The 14,760-nt window shown below is 62.9% G+C and overlaps 1 protein-coding gene across 2 annotated transcripts in view; it reads right to left on the bottom strand.

The window, feature by feature from the left end:
- Window positions 1-14,529, bottom strand: part of HTRA3 (HtrA serine peptidase 3) — a 31,980-nt gene extending 17,451 nt beyond the window's left edge. For both annotated transcript variants that reach the window (XM_078068334.1, XM_078068335.1), the window contains exons 1-2: window positions 14,039-14,529; window positions 3,227-3,326 (exon numbers count right to left, since the gene is read on the bottom strand). In XM_078068334.1, the coding sequence (XP_077924460.1) occupies window positions 3,227-3,326; window positions 14,039-14,423 (485 nt within the window). In that variant the 5' untranslated portion in view covers window positions 14,424-14,529. The remainder of the gene's footprint in view (window positions 1-3,226; window positions 3,327-14,038) is intronic.
- Between the last annotated feature and the right edge of the window lie 231 nt (window positions 14,530-14,760).

Genomic DNA, 14,760 nt, shown 5'->3' on the forward strand with positions numbered 1-14,760 from the left:
TGATGTGGGGGCCCGGACGTGGGGCCTGGACGCGGGGGCCTGATGTGGGGGCCTGGACGCGGGGGCCTGATGTGGGGGCCTGGACGCGGGGGCCTGATGTGGGGGCCTGGACGTGGGGGCCTGGACATGGGGCCTGATGTGGGGGCCTGGACGTGGGGGCTGGATGCGGGGGCCTGGACGTGGGGGCTGGATGCGGGGGCCTGATGTGGGGGCCTGGACGTGGGGCCTGATGTGGGGGCCTGGACGTGGGGGCCTGGATGCGGGGGCCTGGATGCGGGGGCCTGGATGGGGGGCCTGGACGTGGGGGCTGGATGCGGGGGCTGGATGCAGGGGGCCTAGACTTGGGGATGGGGGTTGGACATGCGGGGCCTGGATGTGGGGACCTGGTCGCGGGCGCCTGGATGTGAGACGTGGGGGGCTTGGACATGCGGGGCCTGGACACAGGGACCTGGTCGGGGGGGCCTGGATACAGGGCCTGAATGTGGGGCCGGCCGCAGTCATGCACCAGATGGTGAGAAGCAGAGCCCAGCGTGGGGTGAAAGATCATGGGTTTGGAATCCCCGGGCCCGGGGCCAACCCCAGCTCTGCCACCTTCCAGCTGTGGCCTTGGCCAGGTCACTGACGCCTGGGCCCATTTCACAGCCAGACAGAGGGGACGACCATCTGTGACTTGCAACTTTCTGGGATGTGTGCATCGGGCCTGTTGGGACAGGCAGGCGATCGCGGCCCTGACAACTCAGCACTGGAGCCAGACAGGCCGGGACTCTAATCTCAGGCCCATCCCACTTATTATCTGCCTGGCCGTGGGCAGGCCTCGATCTCCCCAGCTAGGAAATGGGGTACGTACCCTGCTGAGTGTGACGCCTGGAGGCAGGAAGTCACTCAGCAAACAGGGCTGCTATTGGCACTAATGGGCACGTAGCCTCTGCTGGGGTTGTCCCACGGCAGGTCCCAGGGGGGGTAGCTTCCGGGGGGCACGCAGATCTGCCTACACAGGGAGAGGGTAGCACTGGGGGGCAGTGTGCTCCCCCAGTGCCGATGGCAGGCTCTGCTCCGTGAATTCTGCACCAGGCACTGTCCTCCCGGAGACTCGGGGCAGGGGACACCGGACGGAGCCAGGCGGGGTGCGCGCTCAGACACACACACGGCTTCTGCCTCCGTACATGGGGTCCAACGGTCGGAGATCAGAATTCACGGATGCGTGACAATGCCCAAGCCTCGCCAGAGCCGAGAGGAACCCCGGCCCATGGCCAGGATGCCAGGGAGGAGGGAGGCCGGACACAGCTCAGGACCCTCTGTGCCACCCCAGAGGGGCCCGGACGGAGCAGGTACTCAGTGCCTGAGGCCGCTTAGCAGAGGTGAGGGAGAAAGGGCACCCCAGGGGTCTGGGACACGAGGGGGAATGTCTCAGGGACGTGAGGGAGTGCAGAAGGCTGCCTCGCGGGCAGGACCAGTGTCAGGGGCTCACGTCACCGAGCCCTCCAAGCCAGACACAAAGTGATTTAATGCCCACGATCACCCTACATGGTAGCAGGCCACAGACGCCGTGGCCCAGGACACGAGGGTCTCGTCTGGGTCAGGCAGCCTGGCCACTCGGCCCCGGGGGGACCCTGGCCTCTGTCCACTCTCACGGTCAGCTTCCACCGCCGCCCAGCTCTGAGTGTGGCCCGGGGCAGGGGCTGCACCTGACCGCCTCCCGCACCCACGGTAGGAGCTGGCTGTCTGCAGGAGGGGCCCGAGGCCGCCGGCGGCCTCCTCCCCCAGGTCAGGGGTCACAGCCGAGGCTCCCAGGCTCGATGAGCATCTCATCTGTGTCGGGATCTGGCCCGCTTGGTCTTGCCCACCCGCCCACTGGGACATGGGCCTCCAAGGCTGATGTGGCAAAGGCATTGCCGCCTGCCCAGGCTAGGCTGCCGTCAGCAATTAGCTGGCCCGGAGCCTTCTAGAAAGACACTGGCCCCATCTGAGCCACTGACAAGGCCAGGGATGTGCCACTTAGCATGTCCAGTTGTAATTTCCTCAATGACATGTCTCGGGGTCTGGAGCCTGCAGAAAGGGCAGGTAAGGGGTCGGCTCTGGGGCCTGAGAGACCTGGGGTCAAAGCCCAGCTCGGCACTCGGCAGCTCTGTGGGCCTGGAGAAGGTCCCCTGCCTCACTCCACACCCAGGGAATGGGAACATCAAAGCCTAGCATCTGGGGTTCAGCCGTGCGTGAGAGCAGAAAGGGCCTCGGGGTGCAGAGTGTCAGTCACCCCGGTCCTGACTCAGGGTGATCCTGCCTGTGCCCGGCTCCCTCCTCTAAGAGGTGGGCACTCACCAGGGCTGTTGAGACACATGTTGGCAAAGCGGCCACCAGGGCGTGGAGCACACAGTTGGTCCAAGGGCATTGCTGTTCTGATGGGGGGCTCGTTTTGTTGGTTGCTCACCCCGTGAAGCACCATCAGGGGTGAAGACAGTCCCCGCCCTCCAGAGATGGGGGGCAGTGACACCTCGTGACAAGGGCTCCCGCTGGGCAAGCGCCATGCCCAGTGAGCAGGGAGCCCCGTGCTGGGGCCAGAGATCAGGGCGTGAGCGATTCTGCCCACCCCCCAGGGACCCCCATGGGCCTCAGTGTCGGCATCACGGCACCAGCTTGCCTCCAACCCCCCGGGGAAAGCGCCACACAAACGCACAAGGCCCCAGTGCCCTGGCCCGAGGCCGCGGGGTAACTGTCCACTCCGGTGCACAGGGGCCTGGCTCCCTCTGTTCCCCATCAGCGTGGAGGGGTTTGGACCCTACGAGCCTCATCTGGGCGGTTTGGTGGCCCCCTCCACACACAGGGGCCAAGAGGTGAAGTCAGACAGAAGGAAGAAACACTTTTAACTTGAGACGACCTGCTGCCAATGTTTTCTCTTTGGGAAGTAGAGGTCTCTCTCGGAGGAGACCCCAGGATTCCACGGGCGATCAGCCTTAGGGGCAGCAGTGCTTCCCAGAACCAGCTCAGGCAGCCTCTGTGACACCAGGGCGCCCCCTGCCCCGGGACACACCCGCTTAGCAAACCTGCAGCCCGGAGGGGGCAGGTGCATATCCATTCCCCTCAGCGAGGACACCAGGGGCAGAGAGTGGGCCTCCCTCCCCAAGGGTACACGCAACGGAGGTGTCAGGGAGACCCACCTGACCCCACATGCACCTGGCTTCACCTGCCCCCGGTGCTAGAATGGGCGGACGCCTGGGAGGGGCTCACGCACCTCAGGAAGAGCTCTATGTGGACCACGGCCGGCGCGATCTTCTCCACCACGTCCGCGATGAAGTTGAACTTGTACCGCGGGCTGGTCAGCTGGTGGAGACCTGCACTGGCAGGAAGAACCAGGCGCATTAGTGAGGCGCCCGAACCCCCACCCAGGAGGAAGCTCCCCCAGGGACCCCACTGGGCTCGGAGACCCTCAGCGATGCCCCAAACTCAGCAGCACAGTGACACCCAGACGTTTGGGAGGGGGCTTCTTTGCCCCAAGAATGGCGAATGCTGAGCTTCCTCACATTACCTCACTGGACGTCACCAAGCGGGCCAGGAGGCTCAGAGCAGCGAGGACACTTGCCCTCGGCTGTGAGCAGTGACATGACATTGGAGCTAGATCTGGGCCAGCCCCCGGGGGCCCTGACCCTTTCTCTGATAGACGGCAGTGCCCCGGCTTGAGGCAACCGTCCCCTCCCCTGCGGCTCTGGCCCGTTGCTCCAGCGCTGGGGCTAAAGCAGTGATTGGGCAAGGGTCCGGCAGGGGCCCCCGGCTCGCCCTTCCAAGCTGCCCCGGTCTGGCCATGGTGTGACCCCCTCCTGGGCCCCGCGGGACTCCGATGTCTGAGTCGCCAGGGCCCCCTATCCAACTTGGCCAGGCCCCAAGTCCAACTTGCCGAGCGGTTCACGAACCCCCCTGGAACCTTTGCCGGCTCAGATTTCTGCTGCTGTCAGCAGCGGGGGCTGCCGCCTGCCAGGACCGCAGGCCTGAGGGATGTGGGTGGCACGGGGCCCACACCCCTTTGGTCTCCCTTGCTTGGGCATGTGCCGAGGCCCCTCAGGTCCCCCCCGGAGACTGGCGCTACCTGGAACCTGCGGTCCCCGAATGAGCTTATGCCTGGAGCTGGGCGCATGCCGGGCTTGGCTGGGCACCCCTCCTCCAGCTGTGTGGTTTAGGCAAATCACTCGCCCTCTCTGGGCCTTGACTCCTAGTCTGAAACTGAGACTGAAGATGACCCCTCCTGCCCTGTGGGAACTGGGTAGGAATGTGACTTGCGGGCGCGAAGCTCCCTGCCCAGGGGAGCCCACCATGCCCCCTGGCACCTGGGTCAGTGAGCAAACAGGGCTCAGCCGGTGAAGGCTAGTTTTGCAGCTGAGGCATGAGGATCTAGTGAGAATCTGGTTTTCCATTTTGTCCAGAGGGACAGGAGGTCATGGTGAGTGCGGCCACCCTGCATGCCCCATAAACATTTGTGGGTGGGCACATCCCGACTATTCTCCCCATGTCCAGGGGGCAGCCAGGGCGGGGGTCACTGCCTCCCTCTCAAAGGTGGGGCGACTGTGGGGCGACTGTGGGGCTGAGTGATAAATCCTCCTGCCCGAAGACGCATATCGAGCTGGAGAAGGCACGTTCCAAGCTCGGGCCGGGGGCTCGCTTCCTTAGGGCCCCTCACCCATCCCCAGTGGCTCCCTCATGCCCTGACTATTATGCCCGGATTGGGACTCCGGGTCCAGAGAGGGCTTGCCTCAGGCTCCAAGCTCAGGGGTGGAGAGGAAGCCCCACCCACCAATTCTATGATGTCCGTCTCTCAGCCGGGCGATGGGCGTGGGACATGGGGGCGCAGGCCACTGCAGTCAGCCTGAATCAGAGGCGGCCTGTCCGGGGGTGGCCGGAGCCCGCTGGGAGACATGGCCTGTGGCCGGCCATGGCTGAGGGCCCTCACCCAACCAACTGCAGGAGGCCAGGGGCTACCTGCCCGGGAGCCCTCCCCCGGGTGGCAAAACCCTCGGAGGGGTGGGGTTTAGGGTTCAGAGCTCACAATAACAAGGGCCCCAGGGGCTGGGCCCACTCTGGTTCCACACATTTATTTCCACGCAGGATTGCGAATCGTCCCTGAAACTCTACAGTTTCACTAGTCAGCTGTGGGGGCTAAGGCCAGCTCGGTCTCCCCCACCCCGAGGCCCCTGGGAACCCAAACCATGCTCTTGCCTCCAGGCAGAGGAAGGAAACCAGTCACAGAAACCGCTGTCCTGTCGGGTTCTGGTCTCTGACGGGACACTCCTCACCAGGTAATTCCCGCGGCCTTGGGACCTCAGAGGACCTCCGCCCCAGGCCCTTCTCCCTTCCACGGGTCGGGGCTTGGCAGGGTCTGCAGCTCTCCCTCGTGTGCTGGGTTCACCCCAGCCGAGGTGCGTGCCCACCGTGCCGTGCTGGGCTGGGCAGTCCCCGAGGGCCACGTCAGGTGTCACCCCCCCCAGCTGTGTAACCTGTTGGGCCATTTACCCCAAGTCTCTGTTCCATCACCCGCCGCTCTGTGCCCCACCTACACAGACCATTCCCCACTGCTCCCTGGCAAGATGCTCCAGCTTGTCCCGGGCACGACTCAAATCCCACCTCCTCCAGGCAGGCCCCTGGCAGGCTTCTTCCAGCAGAATGAGTCTCTCCTTCCTGGGGGTTCCCAGAATAATGCCCTGCCCTTGGCACTCCCTCTCACATGGGGCATACTCAATCCACGCATGCTGAGTGTCTCTGTGTGCCCTCTGCGCCAGGCACAGACGATGACCAGCCAGGCACAGCACAGGGTGACGGGGATGGGGCAGAGGGAAGCCCAGGGCCAAGGACTTCAGAGCCTGAGCCCTCCCTGACCCAGGGCCTGGGGCACCCCCGTGGGGCTCCAGGGTCAGCCAGCTGGTGACCTGGGCCCTGCCAGGCCCTGTCCCTTTAAGCAGACCGACCGTGGTGGGTGGTGGGGAGGGGGTGGTGGGGCGGGGCAGGGCCAGCTTCCTGGTCCTCCTCCCCACACACAGATGAATCACCCCATGAATCAGTGGGAAGGGAGGACTCGGTTCCCACCGCTTCTTCCCACATGAAAACCTTGGGCCCCACGGCTGGAAAGCAGACTCTGTTTATTTGGGGTTTTGACAACCCCCACCCCCACCCCGTCCTCCAGCCAAAGTTCTGAAGTCAACAGTCAGTCCCGACCAGATTCAGCTGTTAGCATTTTGTTTTGTTTTGTTTTCAAAAATAAACTGTAATCCACAGGACTTGGAAGTTCTAGTTGGGAGGAATTTGACACAGAGCAAAGCAATCAGGGCCAGGTGTCTTGTGGCGCCACCGAGGAGGGGAAGGGGCACAGCCAGGATGCGAGCGAGCGCCCGGGACCACGCACAGCAGGGCGAGGAGCTGGGCTGCCGGGCTCCGCCCCAACATTCTTGCCTGGCAGAGCTCAGGGACAGTGGCAAACCCTGAGAGAGGACTCACCATGTGCCAGCTCTGGATAGTCGTAATGCCATGGAACAGATGGGGAGACCGAGGCCTGGAGTGGGAAACTGACTAGCTCAGACATCCCGCAGGGCCACCTTGTACTGCTGCTACGCGGGCTGGGGACTGCGCGAGTCCATTATTAACAAAGATCACAGTGCGCCCGGCTTCCCTTGCACAGCCTGCCCATCTGTGGGCACCACCCCTCCAGCACATAATGGGCAGCCGGGACTGAGACCCAGGTCTGCTCCGCTAACCCCGAGGTCATTGCCCTTAGTCTATCAGAAGAAGCCCCCACCTGTCACCCAGTGGTTAGCTATGAGCTGGGATGGAAGGGCCATCAGCAGATGACCACAAAGCCCCAGCTGTGCCCATCTGTCCATAACGCTATACACAGCCTGCAGACTGGATGACAACATCTCATCAGTGCTTTCAAGGACCTGGGTGTCCGGGTTCCATCCGCATCTGCAGGCCCGCCTACTGCCACTCTCCCCTCTGTACCCCCAGCTCCGGTTCCCTCTGTCAGCAATTGCCCTTCTCTCATCCTTCAAGCAGGCTCAGTGACCGCAACCACCCCTCTGGGTCCCACAGCCCCTCGGAACCCCTCCCAAGGCGTGTCCCTCGGGCTGTCCTCACAGCCTGGGTGCCCCCAATCCACAGCACTGAGCAGGGAGCAGTGAGAGAGTGAGAGAATGAGTGAATGAGCAAGGGGGTGCACGAATGCTCTGTGGGGACAAATGCACCATCTCAGGGGCCCCTCCACGGCCCCAGCCCCCACCCGCAGGCCCACGCACCCACCAGGGGCAGGCTTTGAAGCCCCAGGAGCTGCCTCCCGGGTCTAATTAGTCCTTAGAACAGTTCCCTGTGTTTTTCTTGATCTTGAAAACTTGCCTGTCCCCAAGTGACTGCCTCCCCCCGAGCCAGGAACAGGGGCTCCAGATCCCACTGTGGCTCCCAGGGGCACGGTGCTGCGGTCTGTGGCCCTCAGGCCCAGGCTCCTGTCCCTGGATGCAGGGCATCCCCCCTTGCACGGGTCCTGCCCAGCAGCCGCCATTCGCTGGGCCCCGGACGTTTATGAGACCAGTGAACTCTCGAAGCTGTTCTGTGAGGCAGGATCTTTGCCCATTTCCCAGGCCAGGAGAACCCCCCACCCAAGGCCCAGAGCCAGGTCCCTTGACGCTGACCCCAGGTCCCTCCTCTGCTCTGGGCTGGTCCTCAGCCAGTGATGGGCTGTCCTGCCCAGGGGCACCCAGCTTGGCCAGTCTTCGGCTTGGGGTCAGTCTGGCTCCTGTAATGTGCTAACCTCATGCCATTAGCTAGTCTGTCCTTTACCAAAAGGGTACCACAGGCCAGGCAGGACTCTGGGTCACCACGGAAGCCAAGGTGGGGTCAGCCCCAGGCCCTCCTCCAACAGGAAGCACTCTCTGGCCTGACTGGTCCAGCGGCTGACTCCTCTGGGCTCAGGCTCCCCAGCTGGGTCGTGCACTGAACAAGGTCAGTAGAACTCCCTTGGGCACATGGTAGCCCTTCCACAAACATGGCCTTCCAGCATCTTCCTTCTTCCACTACCTCTCCTTCTCTCTCACAAATTCCATTTATGTCAGAAACACCCACTTGTCGGCACTGAGGTCTGTTCACACTAAAGTCTGTTAGACTTGACGCTGTGCAAAGCACTTTAAACTCCTCACCTCACTGACTGTCCAGGGACCCAGCCAGAAAGGTCCCATTTCACAGATAAATCCGAGGTGCAGAGAGCTTAGGAGACTTGCAGGTGGGGTAGCTGGGACACACCCCTGAGCAGCTGGACGTGGAGAACAGAACTGAGTCCCAGTTCTGGCTCTGCCTATCATGTGCTATAGGGGCTAAAGCACACAGTTGGGCAGGTTGTGCACTGCATAACTCCAAGGGTTCACCGATTCCCCCCTACACGAGACCTGGTGTTCCGTTTAGGGCACACACATGTACGTCCCAGCCACATCTTCTCTGTGCTGAGGACAAGGAGTCTGTGACTTTATTCTCTTTCTTACCTGCTTATTTAACACCCTTATCAAAATCAAACAGAAAAGCCACTTCCTCAAGGCGCTGGAGATCTGCCCAGCATGCAGCACAGCAGACAGAGAATCAGGGGGCCTAGGCTTGGGCAGAGCTGTTCCTCCCCACCTGGGGTAGGTCCCTGCCCCTGCTGAGCTTTTTCTTATAAAGGGCCATGACAACAAGACCTAAATAATGTGTGTTTAAGGCTTTGGCAGCCTGAAGCACAAGCCTGGTATCTCGCCCTTGACCTTGGTAAACCCGGTGGCTTTTCTCCCTCACAGCAAGGCCCGAGAGGAGGCAATACTCAGACCCTCGGGAGGACACACCGCTCACTTAGCCAGGTGCCCACCATGGACATGCGGACGAAGTCGCTCATCAGCTAGTCTCTTGCCATGGAACCCTGTCCCCGCTGGAAACCCTCCGCACCAGGGTGCCCCTCGTACCTAATCTGCACTCATCACCTTGCCTCTCCAAACCTGCTCCTCCAGGCGCCCTGCCTCCAGGAAAGGCCCCGCCATCCATCTGCCCCGACAGCCCCCTGACCAACCCCCGTGAGACATCCTCAGGCCTCATCAGCTCTCCCCGCCCAGGGCACTGGCCTCCCTCTAGCTGGGCCCCCTCTGCCATCTTGCACACCTGTTACCCATAAACCTTCGGTGGCTCTTTGCCTCCTGATGATGGGTCACCCTCACAGCGTTTCCCACCATCCTTCTCTGCACGGGTGCTCTTTGTGCCCATCCCTCAATGGCTGTCTGTATGCTACCTCCTGCAGGAAGCCCTTCCTGATCTCCCCTTCCCCCATTCTGGCGGCGGTGTCTCCCTCAGCTGGGTTCCACACAGAGTCATCTGTCCCTCACGAGACAGGAGCAGGGGTTTCGTAGGGATCTGCTAACGGTGATGAAGCCGGGCAGGAAGGCGAGGCCAGGCGGCATCAGAAGTTTGTGCTTGCTCGGTCTTGAAGGCAGTGGGAGCCATGGCTGGGCTTTGGGCAGGGAGATCCAAGTCTTACGACACCCCCTCGGGCCGCTGTGTGGAGGTGCAGGGCAAGGGGAGAAGCCTGAGCAGGCAGACCCCAGGGCTTGCTGTGGGACCCCGGCCGCACCTCCAGGCCGACGGCAGGAGCACAGAGGGTGGGGGTGCTCCCTGGGCCCCTGGTCACAAAGCACGGCTGCTCAGTACCCCGGTCTCCGCTCCCCTCTGACGGGGCTCCTGGCTCAGAAGCGCCAGAGGCTGCAGCTGGGCTCTGCTGTCCAGCGTGAGGGCAAGGGGGGGAGAAGGACGGGAGGCGTCATCCTGCCCGGTCCCCGGCGCTGAATTCCATCCAAGACATACGCAGGAAGTCGCGAAGGGAATTAGAACTCAAACATCGAGCAAAGCTCTTAAATAAATAAAACGGGGAGAGACGCCGTCAGAACCTGCGCTGGGCTTGCACAATCCACGCGGATTATCAAATGCCACGTTGTAAATCGCCCTTGGGCTCTAAGTTTTGAATTAATTGTGTGCACATAGACCTATTTGTCTGAGTCGTGGGCAGGGAGGCTTTGAGGGTCACGGGCTCTGCTTAGGTGAACAAGGAAGCCTCCTCTCCCTGTAGACACGCTGAGCACGTTCATCTCCGTGTTACTATCCCACTGACAGACACTTCTCCACACCACGCAGTCCCCCTGCTGCCAGGGGAGATGGGGATATGCCAAGCTCCTGGAAGGGTAGTGAGCCCCCTTCACTGGGGGTATGCAAGGAGGATCCGAGGGTCATAGGGGATTCACCTGTTGAACAGATGATCCGTTCATTCCACAGTTCCTACCGTGCGCCAGGTGCTGCAGCGGGCCTCGCAGGGAATCAAGGGCTCAGAGCCGGTGACATGGAGACACTGCAGAGAAGCCTGGTCACACCGGTGAAGGGAGGGTCTGCAGGGACCCCGTGGTGTGCTCATGAGGCTGAGGAAGGGGTTGTCTGGGTGTGGTGTCAGGGAAGGTGGCTCAGGGGTGGTGGGACATCTAGGCCCAGACAGAGGAGGACATGGCTCCATGAAGGTGAGGAACGGGCATCTGGGACTGCAGGCCCAGCATGTGCAAGGGCCCTGAGGTGGGGAGCAGAAGGGCAGGCAGGAGCACAGAGGATGAGGTGGCACTGCGGGGTGGGAGGGGCCAGACGGCACAGGGCCTCGCGGGTCAGTCAGTGCCGGGGAGCTGCCGAGGGGTTCCTGCTGGGGATGGGCAGAATGCATTGATCCAGGTTATCATGGTCACTGCGTGGAGAAGTGACCGGAGGGAGATGAGGGAGGTGGGGCGGTGCAGGCCAGTGGTGCTGGGGCAAGGAGGATGGAGGGCGGCTCGGGGGCAGGTTCCAGGTGGAGCTGAGGACTCGCCTGTGGATGGGAGTAAGGAGCCCCGGGAAGGTGACATGACAAACACGTGTGGCTGAGGACCAGGCCAGCAGAGGACAAGCCGGGCACTGGGTACTGGACCTGAGTCGTCAGCGCCTGGACATCTGAAGGCAGGCCCAGTTGAGGGTGGAGCCGGCGGGGATTTTGTGCGGAGAAGCCCAGGATGGGCAGCACCTCGCCGGCCGCTACATGTGGACATCACCCAGCGACCTCGGGACAGACCCTCGGGAGGGCGGGGATGGAGTGGATGCTGTCAGTGACACTTGATGAAAGCTGAGCCCTGTGGAGCCGGACACCCTGGCCGGACCCGGACTCCAGCCCTCGGGGACCCTGCTGTCCCCCACCTGCAGAAGAAAGCCTGGGCCCCGTGACAGCGCCGCTTTCAAAGCCAGCCAGAGCGGGGGTCCTGGCCTGGCTCGGTCACTTCCTGGCCAAGTGACCTCAGACCAATCACTTGACCGCCCCCTGCCTCCCTGAGCACATCTGGGCTGTACGAAGGGCCAGATTGGCAGAGGCAGATAAACAGCGTGAGCAAGAGACCCCGTCCGGCACAGCAAGTATTCTGTAAGGGCTGGGTTTAGTGAGTGTAACTGGCAGAAACCTGGATGTCTGCGGTCCCTGTGCATGGGGCGATGCTGATGGCACAGGGCCCAGGAGCGAGGGCGGGGCCACACAGACCATAACGTGCACAGTGGGCACCGACCCCAGCCCCGAGCGCCCTCCCAGCAGCACTGAGGTCTCCCCACCCCCCTGTTTAAGGCCCCGGCTCCCTCCCAGGTTCCTTGCCCCTGTGGCTCTGGCTGGGTCAGGCCTGGGCCTGAGAGGTCGCTCCTTCTGCCTCTGCTTTGCTCCGGTCCCTCCTGTCCCGCCCATCCTTTGCGGGGAGAGCTCCAACTCACCTTCCGCAGCTCAGCACAGAAGCTGACCTGGCCAGATAAACCAGACACGGTGGTGGTCCTAACACGGACAGTCACCCGTGAACAAATAAGTGGTCTACCGAGGGCTCAGTAGGGGGCACGTGCCCACACACCCTGGCTCATCGATCCCTGCCAGCCCCACCCGCGTTACAGAAGAGGAGACGGGGGTCAGTAGCCTTAGAGCCCCAGCCCGTGACCTCCACGCTGGCAGCCCCTTCCTCCCATCGTGCCCTTCCTGACTGCGGAGTGACCTCTGCACCTGTCTGGGCTCAGGCTCCTCCTGTCTTCTCACCCTCCCACGTGTCTCTCCAGCTGTCGAGTTTCTCCAGGGCACAGACGGGCTCTGCCCATCATGGTTCCCTTGTCGCCAGCCCCGGGCCAGCTGGACACACAGACAAGGTACTTCACAAATGTGGACTCCATCCTCAAAAAATGAGGGTTTCGAAATGCTTGGGACCCCCCCTCCCCTGGCCCTGGAACCTTATTCTAACAGCATCCCCCACACGGGGGAGTCAGGGTTGGGGGGCCCCATGGACACAACCAAGCTGTAGTGGGCGGGCGCACCTCGCCCTGAGCCTGCGGTCTCTCGGAGCCACCAGCACGGCCTGAGGTGGTCCCCCCAGTGCCAAGCCCCGGGGCAGAGGGCCACCTGTGAGGTGTAGCCATGGTGGCTCATTCAATGCCAATGCCCGTCTCAGACGCTCTGCGGGGCCTGGCGCCCTCATCCCTCGCTCTCCTGGGCACGATCTAAACACAAGTCTGACACTGTCGCCCTCACCTCCCTTAGAGCCCTTCACTGGCCCCTCCAAATAATATTTAATCCTACACAGTCTTCCCAGACCAGGCTCCCCAGAACCCCAGGGTGCCAGGAGGAGCGCATACGTGTTCTGCCAGGAAAGAAGAGCTCTCTGCTGAAATTCTCTTGGAAAACCCTGGGTTTTATGATTTTGTGTGTGTGGGTTTGTTTGTTTTTTTCTCACTGCAGGTTCTCTCAGAACTTCTGATAGACTCCAAGGTAGTGTGAATCACCATTGCATGGACGGTATTTATGTTCCCAAACTTTTTGGGCCATGAGACACTTATTTTCAGAATACCAGACACAACTGGGGGAAGTCTGGCCTACAGGATGAAGTCTAAGCCAATGGCAGGACGCTTACGGCCATTCGTCCCCCATCCCCACCAGCCTGCCCAGCTGCGGGAGTCGCACCCCCCACCCCATGCATCCCACTCCCCACCAGCTGCTCCTGGCTCCGTGCTCTCCACGTGGTGGCTCACGCTCTCCCCTCTTCCCAGAGAACCGTTCCCTACCACTACCTGGAGAACCTGTCCCCCCTCATTCGCGGGATTCAGTTGAGACCCTTCTCATCCCTGAAGGCTTCTCGGCACCCCAGGCAGCTGGACTCCCCACGGTGCTCCCAGGGCCCGCAAAGCCGGGCCGGTGGTCAGAGTCTCCCCCCACCAGCTGGAAACTGAGGGCATACACAGGGCTCGACTCATCTCTGCGAACTTGGGGCTCAGCCCCAAGCACATGGCAACCGCAAGTAGCTACCGAACCGACTTCCTAAGAAGTGCCCTAAACAAATAAAGGGGCGGCAGGGTATTCTAGCATTTTCTTCCATGCACAGGGTCAAGCTGTGTGGCAAGAAGCAGTTCTGGGCCAGCTCCGGGTGGGGGGAGGCTGTCCTAGGGTTTGAAGGGACAAAGGAGGTCCCTGATTCAGCAGCCTGTCCCAGGAGGCCCCAAGCCACTCAGAGACCCCACATGCTGGCTCACCATTCCCAAACAGCCCTCTAGAGACGTGAACTCTTAAGTGCAGCTAAAAAGAAAGGAAACACTGGATGTCGCTCAAGAGAACATTCGTTCTGGGTTAGATTCAAGGCCAGGAAAGATTGCTTTCCACCCAGCACCCGGACAGAGCAGGAATATGGGACCAACAGAAATGATACACAAGACAGGTACGTTTTGATGGGGCCAGAGAGAGACAGGGAAGCAGAGAGCTAGATCAGACCCCTAGGGTGGTCAGGAGGGCACCGGGTTTCACTCTTAACTACTTCTGTGACTTTGGGCCTCAGTTTCCCCACCCGGAAGGCCAGGGGTCAGGTTAGATGATTTCTGCCCATCGTGCCGGGCCAGTGCTGACCTCGAGGCTCCTCCCTAGCTCTGCGCCTCAGTTTCCCCCGGAGGCGCCTTCCCTCCCACCCCGCGGCCGTCGCCCGGGCCGAGCGCTTACCCGATGGGCAGGCGCCCTTCTGCAGCTGGCGCACGGGCGTCCCCGAGAGCTCCAGCGCGCGCCGGCTGGCCGCCTGCAGCGCGCACACGTTGGCGTAGGTGTGCCCGTCGGTGCCGCACACAGCATGCGCCCAGCGACAGCGGCACACGCCGCGCGCGCACTCCAGGCTCTCCCCGCACGGCGAGTCGAGGGGGCGGCCGCACGGCTCGCCCTCGCTGGCCGCGCACACCAGGCAGCAGTTGCACAGGTCGGGCACGTAGCCGCCGGGGCAGCGGGGGCTCGGGCACCGCGACACGTCGCAGCGCGCGGGACACGGCGCCGCCGGGGGCTCTCGGGCCAGCGCCAGCGCGGCCAGCGCGGCCAGGAGCAGCGCGCGCGCCGGCATCGCGGCGGGGCCGGGGGCGGGCGGCAGCGCGGGGGACCGGCCGGGGACCAGCGGGGACGCCGAGGCCGTGCCGGGGCCGGGCGGCGGCCGCCTGCGGAGGGGACGGGGACGGGCGCGGGCCACACGCGCCGGCGGCTCAGGCGGGCGGGCCGCGGGGCCACAGGGGCATGCCGGGCGGGGCGCGCGGACCGGAGAGGCGCCAGCTCCTTCTGGGCCGACACTGCGCGCCGGGGGGCTCCGCCGCATTTAAAGGCGCGCGCGCGCGGCCCGCCCTCGCTGGAAGGGGCGGTCCGACCCCTCGGCCAGCCCCGCCCCGCCTTCCCGGCCGGACCCACCA

This window comes from Halichoerus grypus, chromosome 3 (genome assembly GCF_964656455.1).
Source record: "Halichoerus grypus chromosome 3, mHalGry1.hap1.1, whole genome shotgun sequence".
Lineage (NCBI taxonomy): Eukaryota > Metazoa > Chordata > Mammalia > Carnivora > Phocidae > Halichoerus > Halichoerus grypus.